We start from the raw sequence: 21,174 nt of genomic DNA on the forward strand, positions 1-21,174 counted from the left end.
ATGCATGCTCCCTATGGACACAACCTTCTAGGAACGTGGCCGGGAGGAGATGGAGGAAGCGCAGTAGGTGGAGAGGCAGCGTCAAGAATGGGCTTTTGTAACGGGAGATGCTGAGCATCCGGGGATCTGATGTCTTTCACTGCTGCAGGTCTGTTTTAGGCTAAAAAATGTTTGGAGCATCTTGGAAACGTCAGATGGGCCCTGACATCCAGAAGTAATGGGGACTAATGGGCAGGCCTGACTTTGCCATCATGTGACCCAGAGCGAACTCCGTGTCAGTTTTCTCATCCTCATAATTGGAGCAGAAGCTCTCATGGGCTTGCTCTCCTCACCGGGTGGGAAGGCTGGGCTGGGCCCAAAAGCCTGGGCTCTCGTCTCACTGGATGGGCCTCTGCTGCCCTCTCCTGGGTGAGATGCCACTCTGAGACTCCCCGCTCCAGGCCCAAGTAGTGAGCAAGAGGAAGAGGAGCTGGGCTAGGAGTTGGGAGCATGTTCACACATTCCCAGATCCCTATAATAGAAAGTTTTTCAGAAGTTAAAATCCAGGGCCTTATCTCCAGCAGAGATGCTTCATGAGCTCCTTTGACATCTCCTTAAAAGTGTCAGAATGAAAGGTTGCAAGTTTGATTATTCATTTATTTGTTCACTTATTCACTATTCTACAAATATTGCTGCTGCTGCTGCTAAGTCGCTTCAGTCGTGTCCGACTCTGTGCAACCCCACAGATGGCAGCCCACCAGGCTCCCCCATCCCTGGGATTCTCCAGGCAAGAACACTGGAGTGGGTTCAACAAATACTAGGGTATATTATCAGGATGCAAAGTTTTGGAAATAAGACACACTCTTTCCTCAAGGAACCCATTGTCTAGAGAGTGTCCATGGATTCGTGGATAATTAGAATCCATTTCAAAAGTGAAATGATAAGAGAAAAGGGCAAGCCGTTGCAAGGGCACAGGAAGGGGTACCTTGGCCAGAAAACATTTCCCAGCATGTGGAGCTAAATGCTAACATGATCAGGAATTGACAGGCACCAAGTTGCTGCCCAATATCACATCTCCCCAGTATTAAATCTGAAGGGCAAGTCTTGTGTCTTCCAAGCAGACTTCTCCCTGAGTTCTTTCCTCACTCTTATCTCTGTGCTTAACAGTCTTGTGAGCCCTCAGTTTTCCACGTCTGTAAACAGTGGGACGTGCTACTAGATTTGACCTGAGCACCGTTGTCATCATGAATCTGAGTCCTATGGATGCTAACACTTGCTTTCTAAAAACAACTTGGGAGCATGCTAGCACATTCATTATAGACATACAAACCCAGAAAAATTTCAGCATCCTTGGGAGGCTTCTGCTTTACCAGAAAGAACCACACGTGCTTTGCATACAGTAGCTTTTTACTAAATGCGTGTTGAAAAAAAACAGGCTGTTGGCACTGATAAAGTGTTCCTGTTGTCCCCTTGGGTTGCTGAGTTTCTTCATCTATAAGGGGGATAACATGCCTCTTGTGGACTTGTGTGGGGTGCTGTTACACTTGCGGGCAGCATGCCCGTCGTGGGGCTCTGTAGATAGCAGTGCTTGTTGCAGTGAGGTGGTAAATTTAACCTGGGTCAGGGCATAATTACTGAGAAGAGTCTCCATGGGAAGAGGGAGTCAACTAAAATTAAATGCAAGTTGATATGTTGGCGTTTAGGGCTATTTGTGGGAGACTGAAGACTCACAGCTTTCTGGAGAAAGCTTCTTCAAGGCCCAACACAACAGCAGTAGTCATACTTTGGACCCATCTCACACAGTCCCCAGGTGGCCTGGAATCTAAGACAGGTCCTTCAGGAGCAGGACTTCACAAAGTAGCCTATACTTTGGCCTTTGAGCTGGAGAAGTGACAGCATAGAGCACTCAAAGAATTACAGAAGTAAGTGCATCTCTGGGAACTGGAAGAACAAAATCCCAATAGTTGTCTGGTAGCTGTACTCAGTTCAATTGCTTAGTTGTATCCAACTCTTTACGACCCCATGAACTGCAGCATGACAGGGTTCCCTCTCCATCAACAACTCCCGGAGCTTGCTCAAACTCATGTCCATCCAGTCAGTGGCCATGCAGTCATCTCATCCTCTGTCGTCCCCTTCTCCTCCTGCCTTCAATCTTTCCCAGCATCAGGCTCTTTTCCAATGAGTCAGTTCTTCACATCAGTTGGCCAAAGTATTGCAGTTTCAGCTTCAGCATCAGTCTTTCCAATGAATATTCAGGACTGATTTCCTTTACAACTGCCTGGTTTGATCTTGCACTCCAAGGGACTCTCAAGAGTCTTCTCCAATGCCACAGTTCAAAAGCATCAGTTTTTCAGTGCTCAACTTTCTTTTATAGTCCAACTCTTCACATCCTTACATGACTACTGGAAAAACCATAGCTTTGACTAGATAGACCTTTGTTGGTAAACTAATATCTCTGCTTTTTAATATGCTGTCTAGGTTGGTCATAGCTTTTCTTCCAAGGAGCAAGCGTCTTTTAATTTCATGGCTGCAGTCACCATCTGCAGTGATTTTGGAGCTCAAGGAAATAAAGTCTCTCACTGTTTCCATTGTTTCCCCATCTACTGGCCATGAAGTGATGGGACTGGATGCCATGATCTTCGTTTTCTGAATGGTGAGTTTTAAGCCAACTTTTTCACTCTCCTCTCTCACTTTCATCAAGAAGCTCTTCAGTTGCTCTTCGCTTTCTACCATTAGGGTGGTGTCATCTGCATATCTGGGGTTATTGATAGTTCTCCTGTCAATCTTGATTTCAGCTTGTGCTTCATACAGCCCAGCATTTCACATGATATACTCTGCATAGAAGTTAAATAAGGTTTATTGACTACCCCAAAGCCTTTGACTGTGTGGATCACAACAAACTGTGGAAAATTCTTCAAGAGATGGGAATACCAGACTACCTAACCTGCCTTCTGAGAAATCTGTATGCAGGTCAAGAAGCAACAGTTAGAACTGGACATGGAATAACGGACTCGTTCAAAATTGGGAATGGAGTATGACAGGGCTGTATATTGTCACCCTGCGTATTCAACTTATATGCCTTACTTCCTCTGCCTTTTCTAAAACATCTGGAAGTTTATGGTTCACGTATTGGTGAAGTCTGGCTTGGAGAATTTTGAGCATTACTTTACTAGCATGTGAGATGAGTGCAATTGTGCGGTAGTTTGAACATTCTTTGGCATTGCCTTTCTTTGGAATTGGAATGAAAACTGACCTTTTCCAGTCCTGTGGCTACTACTGACTTTTCCAAATTTGCTAGCATATTGAGTGCAGCACTTTCACAGCATCATCTTTCAGGATTTGAAATAGCTCAACTGGAATTCCATCACCTCCACTAGCTTTGTTCGTAGTGATGCTTCCTAAGGCCCACCTGACTTCACATTCCAGGATGTCTGGCTCTAGGTGAGTGATCACACCGTTGTGGTTATCTGGGTCTTGAAGATCTTTTTTGTACGGTTCTTCTGTGTATTCTTGCCACCTCTTCTTAATATCTTCTGCTTCTGTTAGGTCCATACCATTTCTGTCCTTTATCGAGCCCATCTTTGCATGAAATGTTCCCTTGGTATGTCTAATTTTCTTGAAGAGATCTCTAGTCTTTCCCATTCTATTGTTTTCCTCTATTTCTTTGCATTGATCGCTGAGGAAGGCTTTCTTATCTCTCCTTGCTATTCTTTGGAACTCTGCATTCAGATGGGTATGTTTCCTGTCAACAGTGAGGAAAGCTAGCTGTAGGGTACCTCTGGTAAGATGCACCTGAGAACAAAAGCTGATGGAAAGAGGCTAAATGGGTTACTGTGTTTTGTTTCCACACTTCAGAGAAATGAAAACTAGATGCCAAAGGGAAGGACTGAATCACAGAATTTCTTCAAGTAGAAATTGCTTTGGAGATCAGCCAGTCCAGTGTTATTTCACAGATGGAGAGACTTATCCCCACACGACAGTGTGGCACAGGGGGCTGGCCCTCTCCTGATTTAAAATCGAGTGTGATTTCAGTATTTCACACTGGAAAAAACTACCTAGACTCGTTTAGTTTGGAGAACAATAACTAGATGATCGTTCAGGAGCAAGGACGTGCTGTATGTCCATGGATAATTAACTTACTCTAACTGTAGGTGAGGTCAAAATCCATTCATTTATCAACAGACATTTTGAGCGTGTGCCAGCTCTCTCTCATTCAAGGTCACTTCCGTCTCCATGCTTTTCATTTTTCAGTTCTGTATATCATCTTGCACTAGATGTTATGGGAAGACCTATCAAGTGTAAAGAAAGGTAGCTCACCCTTTAGAGAGAAGGCAAGATTCACAGTGTAGTCTTTTTTTTTTTTTTTGGCTGAGGCACGTGGAATTAGTTCTCTAACCAGGGAGCAAACCTGCTCCCCATGCAGTAGAAGCATGGAGGCTTAACCATTGAACCACCAGGGGAGTCCCCAGCATGTAGTCTTCTGTGTCCAGCTTATTTCGCGTAGCCTATATTTAAATCTATCTGTATTCATTCGTTTGTTCCTTTATCTGCTGGATAGTAGTCCCTTCTTTATGCCCAATTGATGGCCATTGGGGTTACTTCCATTTGGGGAAATAAAGCTTTGATGAACATTAAATTAATATTATTAATAACTTTTCATTTCTCCTTAGTAAATATCTAGGAATGGGACTGCTGAGTTAAATGGTAAGTGTATATTTAACATAGTAAAGAATTGCCAAGTTCTTTTTCATAGTGGCTACCCCATATATATTGTGGCTCAGCGGGTAAAGAATCTGGTGCAATGCAGGAGACCTGGATTTGATCCTTGGGTTGGGAAGATCCCCTGGAGAGGGGAAGGGCTACCCACTGCAGTATTCTGGCCTGGAGAATGCCATGGACTGTATAGTCCATGGGGTCGCAAAGAGTCAGACACGACTGAGTGACTTCACTTACCCCGTTTTGCATTCCTACCAGCACTGTATGACCAGTTTCTCTGCATCCTCAGCAGCATTTGGTATTCTCACAATTTTTTACTTGAACCATTCTGATAGGTGCATGGTAATATTTCCTTGCGGTTTTCATTTGCATTTCTCTGGCTGACTGTGTTGAACAGCTTTTCATGTGCTTCCTGTCCCTCATTATTTCCTTTCTAGTTTAGTGAAATATATGTTTATGTCTTGCCCATTTTCTGACTGGATTGCCTGTGTCCTTTTTTTTTTTTTTTTAACTGAGAGCTAGTTTATTTAGATATGTAGATAGATGGTTTGCAAACATTGTTTCCTTGTAGTCTGTCTTTTCATTCTCTTCACATGAGCTTTCAGAGGAGCACACATTTTTAACATTGATGAGATCCAAATTCTTGATTTTTCCTTTTATAGAGCATGTTTTTGTTGTCAAATTTAAGAACTCTTTGTCTAATCCTAGATCTTAAAGATTTTCTCCTTTAAAAAAAGTTCTATAATTTTACAATTTACATTTAAGTCTGTGGCCATTTTGAGTTGATGTTTGAATAAGGCGGTACACTTAGGTTGAATTTTTGGCCTATGCCTGTATAATTGCTCCAGCATCATTTGCTGAAAAAGCTATCTTTCCTCCATTGAGTTGCTTTGGTATCTTTGTCAAAAAAAAGGGAGTAGAACATATCTGTGTGTGTCTGTTTCTGAGAGCTTCATATTTTTCCTCTTTTTGATATGTCTGTCTCTCCACCTACAATACACAGCATTGATTATTGTCGCTATATATTAATAATAAAGTTGGATAGATGATTTATTACACTTCATTGGTTTTGTTTCTAAAATTATTTTAGTTCTAGTTCCTTTGCCTTCCATATAAATTTTGAAACAATATGATATTTGTCAACAAAAAATGTTAGGATTTTGATAGTAAATTTCATTAAACCTGCATATCAATTTGGGGGGAAGAATTGACACCTTTACTAAGTTGAGTCTTCTGATCCATGAACATAGAATGTCTCCATTTATTTAGATCTTTATTTCAATGACATTGTATAGTTTGTATTTGTATTCATTTTGTTATTTATACCTAAGCATGTTTTGAGCAATGATAAATAGTATTTTTAATTTTGGTGTCCACATGGGGGTGTGTGTGTATTAATGCATTGTTGATCAGAGACATTAATACATCTTTTGTTACCCAAATGTTATTGACTGGAGACATCTCAATATTCACTTACAGGATAATTTGCTGGCCACAGGCATTAGTTTCTGAAGAAATCCCCCAGTCAACAATGTGTTAATTTGCTTCTAGGAGGTTTTTTGTAGGTTCACTAAGATTTTCTATGTAGAAAATTTGGCATCTGCAAATGGGGACAGTTTTACTTTTTCTTTGCAAATCTGTATGCTTTTTATTGCCCTTTCTTGCCTTATTGCACTGTCTAGAACCACTAGCACAATTTTGAATAAGAGGGATGAGAGCAGATATACTTGCTTTGTTCCCAATGTTAGGAGAAAAGCACACACTGAGACTTTCAGCATTGAGTATAGTGTTAGCTGTAGGCTTTGTAGGTGTTCTTGTCAAGCTTTAGAGATTTCCGAATTCCTATTTTCCTGAGTCTTTTTTTTTTTGGTAATCACGGGTGGGTGTTGACTTTTGTCAAATTGATTCTTTGAATCAATTGATATAATCATGTGATTTTCTTCTTCAGAGTCTTAATATGGTGGATTACATGGGTTGATTTTTGAATACTGAACCATACTTGTCTCCCAGGAATAAACTCCACTTGGGCATGGTATATAAATGTTTCCATACATTGCTAAACTCTATTTGCTAATACTTTATTAAGGATTTTTCGATTTATATTCATGAGAGATATTTGTCTGTACTTATCTTTTTTTTTGTACTGTTGTAGTCTGTCCCCTTTCCCCACCCCTGGGTAATATAGCTTCATAAAACGAATTGGGAAGTATTCTCTCCTCTTCTACTTTGTGAAAATGATTATATAGAATTGGTGTTAATTCTTCTTTAAACATTTTGTAGAATTCTCCAGAGAAAATATATGGGCCTCAAAGGTTTTTGCTTTTTTGGTGGTGGGGGAGAAGGGGACACTTTAAAATTACTTCAGTTCAGTTCAGTCGCTCAATCATGTCCGACTCTTTGCGACCCCATGAATCGCAGCACACCAGGCCTCCCTGTTCATCACCATCTCCCGGAGTTCACTCAGACTCACGTCCATCGAGTTCGTGATGCCATCCAGCCATCTCATCCTCAGTCGTCCCCTTCTCCTCCTGCCCCCAATCCCTCCCAGCATCAGAGTCTTTTCCAATGAGTCAGCTCTTCTCATGAGGTGGCCAAAGTACTGGAGTTTCAGCTTTAGCATCATTCCTTCCAAAAGAAATCCCAGGGTTGATCTCCTTCAGAATGGACTGGTTGGATCTCCTTGCAGTCCAAGGGACTCTCAAGAGTCTTCAACACCACAGTTCAAAAGCATCAATTCTTCGGCACTCAGCCTTCTTCACAGTCCAACTCTCACATCCATACATGACCACTGGAAAAACCATAGCCTTGACTAGATGGACCTTAGTTGGCAAAGTAATGTCTCTGCTTTTGAATATACTATCTAGGTTGGTCATAACTTTTCCTCCAAAGAGTAAGCATCTTTTAATTTCATGGCTGCAATCACCATCTGCAGTGATTTTGGAGCTCCAAAAAATAAAGTCTGACACTGTTTCCACTGTTTCCCCATCTATTTGCCATGAAGTGATGGAACCGGGTGCCATGATCTTCGTTTTCTGAATGTTGAGCTTTAAGCCAACTTTTTCACTCTCCTCTTTCACTTTCATCAAGAGGCTTCTTAGGTTCTCTTCACTTTCTGCCATAAGGGTGGTGTCATCTGCATATCTGAGGTTATTGATATTTCTCCCAGCAATCTTGATTCCAGCTTGTGTTTCTTCCAGTCCAGCATTTCTCATGATGTACTCTGCATATAAGTTAAATAAGCAGAGTGACAATATACAGCCTTGATGTACTCCTTTTCCTATTTGGAACCAGTCTGTTGTTCCAAGTCCAGTTCTAACTGTTGCTTCCTGACCTGCATACAGGTTTCTCAAGAGGCAGGTCAGGTGGTCTGGTATTCCCATCTCTTTCAGAATTTTCCACAATTTCTTGTGATCCACACAGTCAAAGGCTTTGGCATAGTCAATAAAGCAAAAATAGATGTTTTTCTGGAAACTCTCTTGCTTTTTTGATGATCCAGTGGATGTTGGCAATTTGATCTCTGGTCCCTCTGCCTTTTCTAAAACCAGCTTGAATGTCAGGGAGTTCACGGTTCACGTATTGCTGAAGCCTGGCTTGGAGATTTTTGAGCATTACTTTACTAGTGTGTGAGATGAGTACAATTGTGCGGTAGTTTGAGCATTCTTTGGCATTACCTTTCTTTGGAATTGGAATGAAAACTGACCTTTTCCAGTCCTGTGGCCACTGCTGAATTTTCCAAATGTGCTGGCATATTCAGTGCAGCACTTTCACAGCATCATCTTTCAGGATTTGAAACAGCTCATCTGGAATTCCATCACCTCCACTAGCTTTGTTCATAGTGATGCTTTCTAAGGCCCACTTGACTTCACATTCCAAGATGTCTGGCTCTAGATTAGTGATCACATCATCATGATTATCTGGGTCATGAAGATCTTTTTTGTACAGTTCTTCCATGTATTCTTGCCACCTCTTCTTAATATCTTCTGCTTCTGTTAGGTCCATACCATTTCTGTCCTTTATCGAGCCCATCTATGCATGAAATATCTAGTCTTTCCCATTCTGTTGTTTTCCTCTATTTCTTTGCACTGATCGCTGAAGAAGGCTTTCTTATCTCTTCTTGCTATTCTTTGGAACTCTGCATTCAGATGCTTATATCTTTCCTTTTCTCCTTTGCTTTTTGCCTCTCTTCTTTTCACAGCTATTTGCAAGGCATCCCCAGACAGCCATTTTGCTTTTTTGCATTTCTTTTCCATGGGGATGGTCTTGATCCCTGTCTCCTGTACAATGTCACGAACCTCATTCCATAGTTCATCAGGCACTCTATCTACCAGATCTAGGCCCTTAAATCTATTTCTCACTTCCACTGTATAATCATAAGGGATTTGATTTAAGTCATACCTGAATGGTCTAGTGGTTTTCCCTACTTTCTTCAATTCCAGTCTGAATTTGGCAATAAGGAGTTCATGATCTGAGCCATAGTCAGCTCCTGGTCTTGTTCTTGTTGACTGTACAGAGCTTCTCCATCTTTGGCTGCATAGAATATAGTCAATCTGATTTCGGTGTTGACCATCTGGTGATGTCCATGTGTAAAGTCTTCTCTTGTGTTGCTGGAAGAGGGTGTTTGCTATGACCAGTGCATTTTCTTGGCAAAACTCTATTAGTCTTTGCCCTGCTTCATTCCGCATTCCAAGGCCAAATTTGCCTGTTACTCCAGGTGTTTCTTGACTTCCTACTTTTGCATTCCAGTCCCCTATAATGAAAAGGACATTTTTTTTGGGTGTTAGTTCTAAAAGGTCTTGTAGGTCTTCATAAAACCGTTCAACTTCAGCTTCTTCAGCATTACTGGTTGGGGCATAGACTTGGATAACTGTGATATTGAACGGTTTGCCTTGGAGACAAACAGAGATCATTCTGTCATTTTTGAGATTGCATCCAAGTACTGCATTTTGGACTCTTTTGTTGACCATGATGGCTACTCCATTTCTTCTGAGGGATTCCTGCCCGCAGTAGTAGATATAATGGTCATCTGATTTAAATTCACCCATTCCAGTCCATTTTAGTTCTCTGATGCCTAGAATGTTGACGTTCACCCTTGCCATCTCTTGTTTGACCACTTCCAATTTGCCTTGATTCATGGACCTGACATTCCAGGTTCCTATGCAGTATTGCTCTTTACAGCATCGGATCTTGCTTCTATCACCAGTCACATCCACAGCTGGGTATTGTTTTTGCTTTGGCTCCATCCCTTCATTCTTTCTGTAGTTATTTCTCCAGTGATCTCCAGTAGCATATTGGGCACCTAATGACCTGGGGAGTTCCTCTTCTGGTATCCTATCATTTTGCCTTTTCATACTGTTCATGGGGTTCTCAAGGCAAGAATACTGAAGTGGCTTGCCATTCCCTTCTCCAGTGGACCACATTCTGTCAGACCTCTAGTGTTATGAGTTCAGTTCAGTTCAGCCCCTCAGTCATGTCTGACTCTTTGCGACCCCATAGACTGCAGGCCTCCATGTCCATCACCTGGAGTTTACTCAAACTCATGTCCATTGGGTCGGTGATACCATCTAACCATCTCATCCTCTGTCATCCCCTTCTCCTCCTGCCTTCAATCATTCCCAGCATCAGGGTCTTTTCAAATGAGTCAGCTCTTCGCATCAGGTGGCCAAAGTATTGGGGTTTCAGCCTCAACATCAGTCCTTCCAATGCACATTCAGGACTGATTGCCTTTAGGATGGACTGGTTGGCTCTCCTTGCAGTCCAAGGGACTCTCAAGAGTCTTCTCCAACACCACAGTTGAAAAGCATCAATTCTTTGGTGCTCAGCTTTCTTTATAGTCCAACTCTCACATCCATACATGACTACTGGAAAAACCATAGCTTTGACTAGATGGACCTTTATTGGGAAAGTAATGTCTCTACTTTTTAATATGCTGTCTAGGTTGGTCATAACTTTCCTTCCAAGGAGTAAACATCTTTTAATTTCATGGCTGCAGTCACCATCTGCAGTGATTTTGGAGCTCCAAAAAATAAAGTCTGTCACTGTTTCCATTGTTTCACCATCTATTTGCCATGAAGTGATGGGACCGGATGCCATGATCTTAGTTTTCTGAATGTTGAGCTTTAAGCCAACTTTTTCACTCTCCTCTTTCACTTTCATCAAGAGGCTCTTTTCTTCACTTTCTGCCATAAGGTGGTGTTATCTGCATATCTGAGGTTATTGATATTTCTCCCAGCAATCTTGATTCCAGCTTGTGCTTCATCCAGTCCAGCGTTTCTCATGATGTACTCTGCATATAAATTAAATAAACACGGTGATAATATACAGCCTTGATGTACTCCTTTTCCTATTTGGATCCAGTCTGTTGTTTGTGTCCAGTTTTAACTGCTGCTTTCTGACCTGCATACAGATTTCTCAAGAGGCAGGTCAGGTGGTCTGGTATTCCTATCTGTTTCAGAATTTTCCAGTTTCTTGTGATCCACACAGTCAAAGGCTTTGGCATAGTCAATAAAGCAGAAATAGATGTTTTTCTGGAACTCTCTTGCCTTTTTAGTGATCCAGTGGATGTTGGCAATTTGATCTCTGGTTCCTCTGCCTTTTCTAAAACCAGCTTGAACATCTGGAAGTTTATGATTCACATATTGTTGAAGCCTGGCTTGGAGAATTTTGAGCATTACTTTACTAGCGTGTGAGATGAGTGCAATTGTGCAGTAGGTTGAGCATTCTTTGGCATTGTCCTTCTTTGTGATTGGAATGAAAACTGACCTTTTCCAGTCCTGTGGCCACTGCTGAGTTTTCCAAATTTGCTAGCATATTGAGTGCAACACTTTCACAGCATCATCTTTTAGGATTTGAAATAGCTCAACTGGAATTCCATCACCCCCACTAGCTTTGTTCTTAGTGATGCTTCCTAAGGCCCGCTTGACTTCACATTCGAGGATATCTGGCTCTAGGTGGGTGATGACACTATCGTGATTATCTGGGTTGTGAAGATCTTTTTTTGTATAGTTCTGTGTATTCTTGCCACCTCTTCTTATATCTTCTGCTTCTGTTAGGTCCATACCATTTTTGTCCTTTATTGAGCCTATCTTTGCATGAAATGTTTGCTTGGTATCTCTGATTTTCTTGAAGAGATCTCTAGTCTTTCCCATTCTATTGTTTTCCTCTATTTCTTTGCACTGATCATTGAAGAAGGCTTTCTTATCTCTCCTTGCTGTTCTTTGGAACTGTGCATTCAGATGGGTATATCTTTCCTTTTCTCCTTAATTGTTATAGGTTTGTTCAAATGATATGTTTCATATTGGGTTGTTTGTAATTTTTTTTTCCCAAAGATTTAATCTGTTTTGTCCGAGTTCTCAATTTTATATGTATAGAGTTCATACTCTTCCCTTATCTTTTTAGTATTTGCGGGGTTTTTAGAGATACCATGTTTCATTCCTATGTTTGTAATTTTGTCTTTTTCTTGTCACTCTTCCTAGGGGTTTGTCAATTTTATTGATTTTTTTTCTCAAAGAACCAGCTCTTTCTTTCATTAATATTCTCTATTTTCTTTCTTTTATAACTTTCATTGATTTCTCTTCTGTTTCCTTATCTTTTTTTATTTCCTTGTTCATCCTTGTTATGGGTTTAGTTTGATCCTTTTCTAGGTTCTTGTGGTGAGAGTTTAGATGACTGATTTTAGACCTTTCTTTTCTAATGTATGCATTTAGAACTGTAATTTCCCCTCAGCACTGCTTTAGCTGTGTACCAGAATTTTTTTTTTTTAATTTTACTTTACTTTACAATACTGTATTGGTTTTGCCATACATCATGAATCCGCCATGAGTGTACATGAGTGAGTTCCTAATCCTGAACCCTCCTTCCACCTCCCTCCCCATACCATCTCTCTGGGTCATCCCAGTGCACCAGCCCCAAGCATCCTGCCACAAATTTTAATATGTTGCATTTTCATTTTTATTTAGTTCGATGTATTAGAAATTTTTTTTTCCTTAAGACTTCATTAAGTCATAAGTCACTTTCCAAGTATTTGGAGATTTTCTTCTTATCCTTCTATTATTGATTTCTAGTTTGATTTCAGTTCTTTTTAACTGGTTGAGACTGGTTTTATAGTCCAGGATATGGCCTATGTTGGGAGAATTAAAAAATATGTATTCTGCTTTTGTTGGGTAGAGCGTTCTATAAATGTTGATAAAGTCCTGTTGGTTGATGGTGGTGTTGAATTTTTCTGTATCTTTGCTGACTTTCTGGTTGTTCTATCAGTTATTGAGTTACTGCAGTCTCCAGATATAATTCTGGATTTGTCTACTTTGTAGTTCAGTTCATTTTTGCTTCACTTGTTTTTCACCCATTTGGGGCATGTACATTTTGGATTGCCACATTTTTCTTGCTGGACTGGTCTTTGTGTTGTTATATAGTGATCTTCTTGGTCTCTGGTAAGTCTTTGTTCTGAAGTTTACTCTTTCTGATATTAATACAACCACTCCCACTTCCTATTGTTTAATATCTGCATGGTATAACTTTTCCTATCCTTTTACTTTTAACTTGACTATATCATTATATCCCACTCCAGTATTCTTGCCTGGAGAATCCCATGGATGGAGAAGCCTGGTGGGCTACAGTTCACGGGGTCGCAGAGTCGGACACGACTGAGTGACTTATATATCATTTTATATATATATATATATATATATATATATACACATATATATATATATATATATAAATAATATATATATAGGGCTTCCCTGGTGGCTCAGACAGTAAAGAATCTGCCTGCAATACAGAAGACCCAGATTTGATCCCTGGGTCGGGAAGATCCCCTGGAGAAGGGAATGGCAACCCATTTCAGTATTCTTGCCTGGAGAATCCCACAGACAGAGGAGCCTGGCAGGCTTCAGTCCATGGGCACAGAGTTGGACACAACTGAGAAATTAACCAGTTAACACTTTTACTTTCATATATATATACACACACACATATATATATATCTTCTGGTTTTATTGAGATATAATTGACATACAGCACTGTATAAGTGTAAGGTGTACAGCATAGAGATTTGACTTACATACATCACGAAGTGATTATAACAATAAATTTAGTGACAATCCATTATCTCATATACAAAATTAAAGTAATAGATACATTTTTCCTTGTGATAAGAATTCTTAGAATTTCTCTTAACTTTTATTTATAATGTACAGCAGTGTTAATTATGTTTATCATGTGCATTACATCCCTAGTACTTATTTATAACTGGAAGTTTGTACCTTTTGACTATTTTCATCCAGTTCCTCTTCTGCTCATTGTATCATTATATTTCCAGTGAGTTTTCAGTAGACAGTATCTATTTGGGTCATTTTTTTTTTTCACTAACACTGTTGATTTCTGTCTTTAATTGATGTATTTAGACTGTTGCATTTAATATATTTATTGGTATGTTTAGAGCTTATGGAGAAGGCAATGGCAACCCACTCCAGTACTCTTGCCTGGAAAATCCCATGGATGCAGGAGCCTGGTAGGCTGCAGTCCATGGGATCGCTAAGAGTTGGGCATGACTGAGCGACTTCACTTTCACTTTAGAGCTTAAGGTTGCCATTTTATTTTTTGTTTTTATTCTGTTTCTGTATTCTTTTTCCTGCCTTCCTGAGGATTACTTGGACATTTTTTAGAATTCCATTTTGAGTGTTATCTCTTTGTATAGCTTTTTAAAAAGTTGACTGCTGCAGGTATTATATATACATAATTTATCATAGCCTACTGTTATCCTTTACCAGTTTGAGTGAAGTATGGAAACCCTACATCTGTATAATACCCTATTCTCTCTCGTTTATAATTCTTTAAAATATTTCCTCTACGTATCGTTAGGAGCTTCCCTGGTGGCTCAGATGGTAAAGAATCTGTCTGCTAATGCAGGAGACCTGGGTTTGATCTGTGGATCAGGAAGATTTCCTTGGAGAAGGGCATGGCAACCCACTCCAGTATTCTTTCCTGGAGAATTCCATGGACAGAGTAGCTTGGCAGGCTACAGTCCATGGGGTTGCAAAGAGTCAAACACTAGTGAGTGACTAACATACACACACACATATTGATAGAACCAGATCAGACGATGTTATAATTTTTTCATCAACTGTCAGACATAATTTATAAAACTCAAGAGATCTATTGACTTTACCCATATTTTCACTAACCCTGCTGTTTCTTTCTTCCTGATATTCCAAGCTGTTTTTTTTCTTTATTGTTTCCTTTCTGTTTAGAGAATTTCCTTTAGGCATTCTTTTTTTGTTGTTGTTTTGATTCCCCATGGACAAAGGAACCTGTCAGGCTACAGTCCATAGCATCGCAGAGTCGGACATGACTGAAGCAACTTAGCACACATGCATGATTTTTTTTTAAAAATTCATTTATCTATTTTAATTGGAGGCTAATTACAGTATTGTAGTGGTTTGTGCCATACATTGACATGGATCAGCCATGGGTGTACATGTGTCCCCCATCCTGAACACCCCCCCACCTCCCTCCCCATCCCATCCCTCAGGGTCGTCCCAGTGCACCAGCCCTGAGCACCCTGTCTCATGCATTGAACCTGGACTGGTGCTCTGTTTCACATATGATTATACATGTTTCAATGCTATTCTGTCACATCATCCCACCCTCGCCTTCTCGCACAGAGTCCTAAAGTCTGTTCTTTACATCTGTGTCTCTTGTTGTCTCGCATATAGGGTCATCATTATCATCTTTCTAAATTCCATCAGTTCAGTTTCAGTTCAGTTGCTCAGTCATGTCTGACTCTTTGCAACCCCACGAATTGCAGCATGCCAGGCTTCCCTGTCCATCACCAACCGCCAGAGTTCACTCAAACTCATGTTTGTATTGGTGTTTTTTCTTTCTGATTTACTTCACTCTGTATAATAGGCTCCAGTTTCATCCACCTCATTAGAACTGATTCAAACGCATTCTTTTTAACGGCTGAGTAATATTCCATTGTGTATAAGTACCACAGCTTTCTTATCCATTCGTCTGCCGATGGACATCTAGGTTGCTTCCATGTCCTGGCTATTGTAAACAGTGCTGCGATGAACATTGGGGTACACGTGTCTCTTTCACTTCTGGTTTCCTTGGTGTGTATGCCCAGCAGGGGGATTGCAGTTCTGTTTCCACTTTTTAAAGGAATCTCCACACTGTTCTCCATAGTTAGTCATTCTTTTAGTCAGTTTACTGGTGACAAACTTTTAGTTTTCCTTTGTCTTAGACTGTCTTAATTTCCCTGTCATTCCTGAAGAATTTTTTTTTTTTTCTAGGTATAGAATTCTGGGTCAACAGTCCAACATTTGAAAAATACGGTATCAACTCCTTCCTGCTTCCATGGTTTCTGATGAGAAGTCTGCTGTCATTTGAATTGGGTTGTTCTTCCCTTAGCAGCAATGTCATTTTTTTCTAGCTGTTTTAAAGACTTTTTTGTCTTTAGATTTCAGAAGTTTAGTCCTGATATGTCTTGGCATGGATTTCTTTGAGTTTATCTTGTTTGGGGTTTGCTTAGTTTTTTGAATCAAAAAGTTTATGTCTCTTAACAAATTTGGGAGGTTTTCAGCCATTACTCTGTTGTATATATATATATATTTTAGCCCTGCTTTCTTTCTCCTCTCCTTCTGGGACTCCAGTGACAGAAATATTAAGTCTTTTGTTATAGTCTCACAGGCTTCTGAGGCTCCGTTCTTCTCCCCACCCATCCCACCCCCAGTTCTCTTTCCTCTGTTGTTCATAGTGGGGAGTTTCTGTTGTTTATTCAGCCCTTTCCTCTGTTCTCTTCGTTCTGCGGCTGAGTCCATCCACTGAACTTTTCATTTTCAGTATTACATTTTATAGTTTTAATATTTCCACTTAATTCTTCTTGGTATCGTCTGTTTCTCTAAAAGCTATTTTAATCCCGTTTGTTTAAAGCATATTCATAATTGTTGAAGCATTTTTCTCATGGCTGCTTTAAAACATGCCAGGTAATTCTAATATCTCTGTCATCTCAGTACTGGCATAGATTTTCTTGTTTCATTGATTGAAATCATTTTGGTTCATGGTATGAGGACAGATTTTTAAAAATTGGAATCTGGACATTTTTGTATTATGAGACTCTGAATCTTAAAACTTACTTCTGTTTTAACTGACTTTCTCTTATACTGCTTTGGCACAGAAAGGGGAAATAGGTCATTACTGCCAAGTATAGTTTCAGATTTTACCCCTTACCTCCACTGACACCAAGGCACATGGAGCTTCTCTTTCCTGTTAGGTGGGGATGTGAGTTCCAGCTTCCTACATGGTCTCCACTGATACTATGGTGAATGAGGCCTCATTACTGCTGGGCAATGGTGAAAGTGCAAACTCTCCACTAGGCCTCCTCTGACTCAACCCTGTAGGAAGGCAGAAGCATGCCTCTTTTCTGCCAGGTGGGAGTGAATTCCAGGTTCCCTGCTGACACCAGGGAGGGACAGGACTATTACTGGCTGGTGGAGGGGCAGCTTGTAGTTTCTTATTTGGCCTTCTCTGGCACCACCCTGGCAGGGGTGCTGGCCCAGGTGTTATCACCTTTATAGAGAATGGAAGGCTAGATTCCCCTCTCAGCCTCGGCATGGTGGTGGTAGGGCTACAGCGCTATCTGTGGTGTTTGGCTAGAGTAGCACAGTTAATTGTCTAAAAGATTTTTTGCTAAGGCTGCTCCTTTGCTTTGACTAGGAGCAGGCTTTTACTGAGGCTTATTATTTGTACTTTTATTTGTACCCCAATTTGGCCTTTCCAGGTTTCTTGGATAAATGAGGCAAAAAGAAAATCCAAGGGATTCACTGCAGTGTTGTTCCTTGGGCCCCACCATTCCTAGGCAGTATGCTTGCTTCTTTCCACTTCTCAGCCGTCTTTGTTTCATGTATAATTTCTAGGATTTATAGTTGTGCCAGGAATGGTGAAAGTGTATCTATTCTACCTTCCCCTGAAGTAGAAGTTCTACCAGTGTATTTTTCACGTTAGGTATTGTATTCTTCATCTCTGAAAGTCAAAGTCACTCAGTTGTGTCCAACTCTTTGCGACCCCATGGACTATACAGTCCATGGAATTCTCCAGGCCAGAATACTGGAGTGGGTAGCTGTTCCCTTCTCCAGGGGACCTTCCCGAGCCAGGAATTGAGCCGGGGTCTCCTGCATTGCAGGCAGTTTCTTTACCAGCTATCAGGGAAGCCCCAGTAGAAAGATGTTCCATCAATGTATTTTTCATGTCAGGTATTGTATTCTTCATTTTTAGAAGTTCCATTTGGGTCTTATATTCTCTCATTATAGTTTTGTTTGCCTTTACAGCCGTAAATGTCTGAAGCATGTTTATAGCTGTTTTAATTCCACCATCACTGTCATTTCTAGGAAAATTTCTCTTGGTTGGGATAATATTTTCCTGACTCACTGTCTTTTTTTATGGTAGTATTTGACTGGCTGGCTCTATGGTAAAGAATCTACCTGCCAGTCCAGGAGGTGCAAGAGACGTGAGTTTGATCCCTGTGTTGGGAATATCCCCTGGAGTAGAAAATGGCAACTCACTCCAGTATTCTTGCCTGGAAAGTTCCATGGACAGAGAAGAGAAGCCTAGCGGGCTACAGTCCATGGGGTCGCAGTCACGTGACTGAGCATGCATGCATACTGATTGGGCGTCCGACACTGGGAATTTTGCTTAGTGTTGTTTGCTGCATTTCTTCCATGAGTGTTGGTCTTGGTTCTGGCATGCATGGTTATCAGTTTGATCCTTTCTAGGCTTGCTTTCAGGCTTTGCATGGTGGGTCCAGGGTAGCCTTTATCCTAATGCCCTTTTGAAGACTCCACCCAGTGCTCTATGTATTGTAAGATCTACCCACACTGTCAGGAGTACAAACAGAACATTCCCAGTATTGTGTGTGGGAGCTCGGAGAACTGTTTGGCTTACTGTCCTTTGGTGTTTCCCACCCCCAAGCCTCATGGTTTCACCCCACACATCCACAGATCAGTATTCAGACCAAGGTTTGAGGGGACCCCTCTGCAGATCTTCAAAACTGGTCACTCCCTCATCTTCAGTTTCTCAATTTCTAGTCAGTTTATCTTCCATCAACCCTGAGACCCCTATTATAGCAAGGAGGTACAGCACTGGGTACATGACCACAGGATCCATGGTCTGATCACATAGCATACTATCTAGAAGCAACACAGTGGAACAGCTTGGGGACACCAGCTTGGAGACACCTGTAAAGATGAGATACCATCCTCCAGGATACAGTTTACACCCTGGATCAAGACAGCCTGGAGTGCTGTCCCTAACTAAAACATATGGGTCTGGGAAATGGGGGTTGGGTTTAGGAGCAGCCCTTTACTCTCAGTGACCCACCTGGAGGAAACTGTGTCTCCAGCTCAGGGCTCTGAATATTTAGAAGTCCTGCTTCACAGAAGGGGAATATTTTCACTAGTGGACACACTAAAAATCTCATCACATTTTAAGTTAGGGCTGCCACCAGATTTACTTCCGATCACTACCAAAAGACAGAGTGAGGTTAAGGGAAGGAATCATTAACCTGGCAGGATTAACTCGTAACCATCAGGAGGCAGGGCTGCTATTACATAATGGGGACAAGGGAGTGTGTATTTGGCACCTAAATCATCCACTCTTGCTCCTCTCTTGCCTAATTTTTATTATAAATGGAAGAGTGTAGTCATGGCCTGAGAAGGTAACCCATTTAGGCCAACAGAAGTATAAATTGAGGGGATGTGGGGGAGAATCTAGAATGGGTAGTCCAAGAGGAAACAGCTATCAGTTGTAGACTTAAGCTACAGCAGCAGGGGCTATAGTCTGTCCTAGGTCTTCCTCTTATTTCCCCAGAACCTGAAGGATCATTTTGGGACTTGAAGCAAATGGGTCTGAAGAGCGCAATAAGTGGACTTTAGTGGACACTATGCCGTGCTGCCCAGACTCCTGGCTTCAGCACTGAGGCACTCACTTCCCAGGCTGCTGAGAATGCATACAGCTCTCATCTATGTTCCCCCTGGGAACTGCCTGTGCCTGAAATCAGTCACCACACCCAAGACCCTCTCCTGGTCAGTGTTGGGTTCTATAGGTCTCTGTAGAGCCATCCCTAGCTTCAGCCTCCTGTGGGACTAAGGCCTTTGCTGAAACTGCATCAGCTCAACTTCTGTCGCTACCTAATCTTGCTTCCTTCATTCCCCAACAGCTGTTAATCTAGAGGACTCCCCCCACAGTAAACCTCACCACATCACGGTTTTGCCAAGAACTCACCTTATGACAAGTATTTAAACACTTTTTGAGATTAGCTGTGTGGAATGTTGTCTGTTGCCCAATTTCAGAGAGCTTCAATGCGGTGATGGTGGTAGTGTGGAATGATGCGGTGTTAAATGTCCTTTCCATTTCAGGGACAGCAGGGATTGATGGCAAATTTGACAGTGGAACAGCAAATTTCAAAGAATACTAGTGCTCGACCTGAGTTATGGAATTCTGGAAAGTGTGATGTTGGATACAGCTAAAAGTGCTGCAACCACTGATGAAAGAACTCTCATTTTCAAGGATGGCTACATGTGCATGAAAGTAGTTAACTGGCTTGGCAAGGCAGGTGAGCTGCTGTTGCTGCAAAGTCGCTTCAGTCATGTCTGACTCTGTGCGACCCCATAGACGGCAGCCCACCAGGCTCCCCCGTCCCTGGGATTCTCCAGGCAAGAACACTGGAGTGGGTTGCCATTTCCTCTCCAGTGCATGAAAGTGAAAAGTGAAAGTGAAGTCGCTCAGTCATGTCCAACTCTTAGCGACCTCATGGACTGCAGCCTACCAGGCTCCTCCGTCCATGGGATTTGCCAGGCAAGAGTACTGGAGTGGGGTGCCACTGCTTTCTCCAGGCAGGTGAGCTCAAACAGGATAAATCAATTTTTCTGAGCTGCTGGTAAGGGTAGCAAAGAGTCAATGGTCTCATCTTTATCCTTCCTAAAAATCTCCCATTTGAGTGACTCTGGCACAGTCCACTTAACAAGAGTTGGTCTTTCTGCCAGGAATGAACCTTGAACTTATGTAGAACTATCTACTTGCCTCACCTCCCAATCCACAATTACCTATGAACTAGCCCCACATCTTAACCTTTGTCTGGAAACCAGACAAATTCTTTTTCAAAATTTCAAGAGTTCCCCTTTTACACTTCTTTCATCCCAGCTTTATTTTCTCCAACAACTGTCCTTAGACCTTATTCAGATCTCAGAAAAGTAGAATCCATTGTGCTTATTTGTATTGATGACTTTATTAGTATACTTAATAAGTTTTAAGACCATAAGGCATATCAGCTTGTTGAGTAATCTGTCCATAGCAACTGTGGGCTGTAGCCCAAAAAATGTTTTTTCTTTTTCCCCCTTTAGCAGCAAACTCCAGGGGCTTTCCAAGAGGACATTCCACTTGGAAGTCCTGTCCCCAGTCTACTCAAGTCAGTAAACAACACCTAAA

At 41.3% G+C, this 21,174-nt stretch overlaps 1 protein-coding gene across 1 annotated transcript; it reads right to left on the minus strand.

Annotated features, from left to right (window-relative positions):
- Nucleotides 1-1,368: 1,368 nt before the first annotated feature.
- Nucleotides 1,369-16,408, minus strand: LOC132659646 (craniofacial development protein 2-like). Its single transcript, XM_060414310.1, has one exon. It carries the CDS (start codon nt 10,110-10,112, stop codon nt 8,709-8,711), a length of 1,404 nt encoding a protein of 467 aa, XP_060270293.1. The 5' UTR covers nt 10,113-16,408; the 3' UTR covers nt 1,369-8,708.
- Nucleotides 16,409-21,174: the final 4,766 nt, after the last annotated feature.

The sequence above is a fragment of the Ovis aries genome, chromosome 1 (genome assembly GCF_016772045.2).
Source record: "Ovis aries strain OAR_USU_Benz2616 breed Rambouillet chromosome 1, ARS-UI_Ramb_v3.0, whole genome shotgun sequence".
In the NCBI taxonomy this organism is placed as follows: domain Eukaryota; kingdom Metazoa; phylum Chordata; class Mammalia; order Artiodactyla; family Bovidae; genus Ovis; species Ovis aries.

Excerpts from the sequence above, each read along its gene's own strand:
- LOC132659646 (XM_060414310.1), bottom strand. The coding sequence starts at position 10,112 with ATGTGGTCCACTGGAGAAGGGAATGGCAAGCCACTTCAGTATTCTTGC.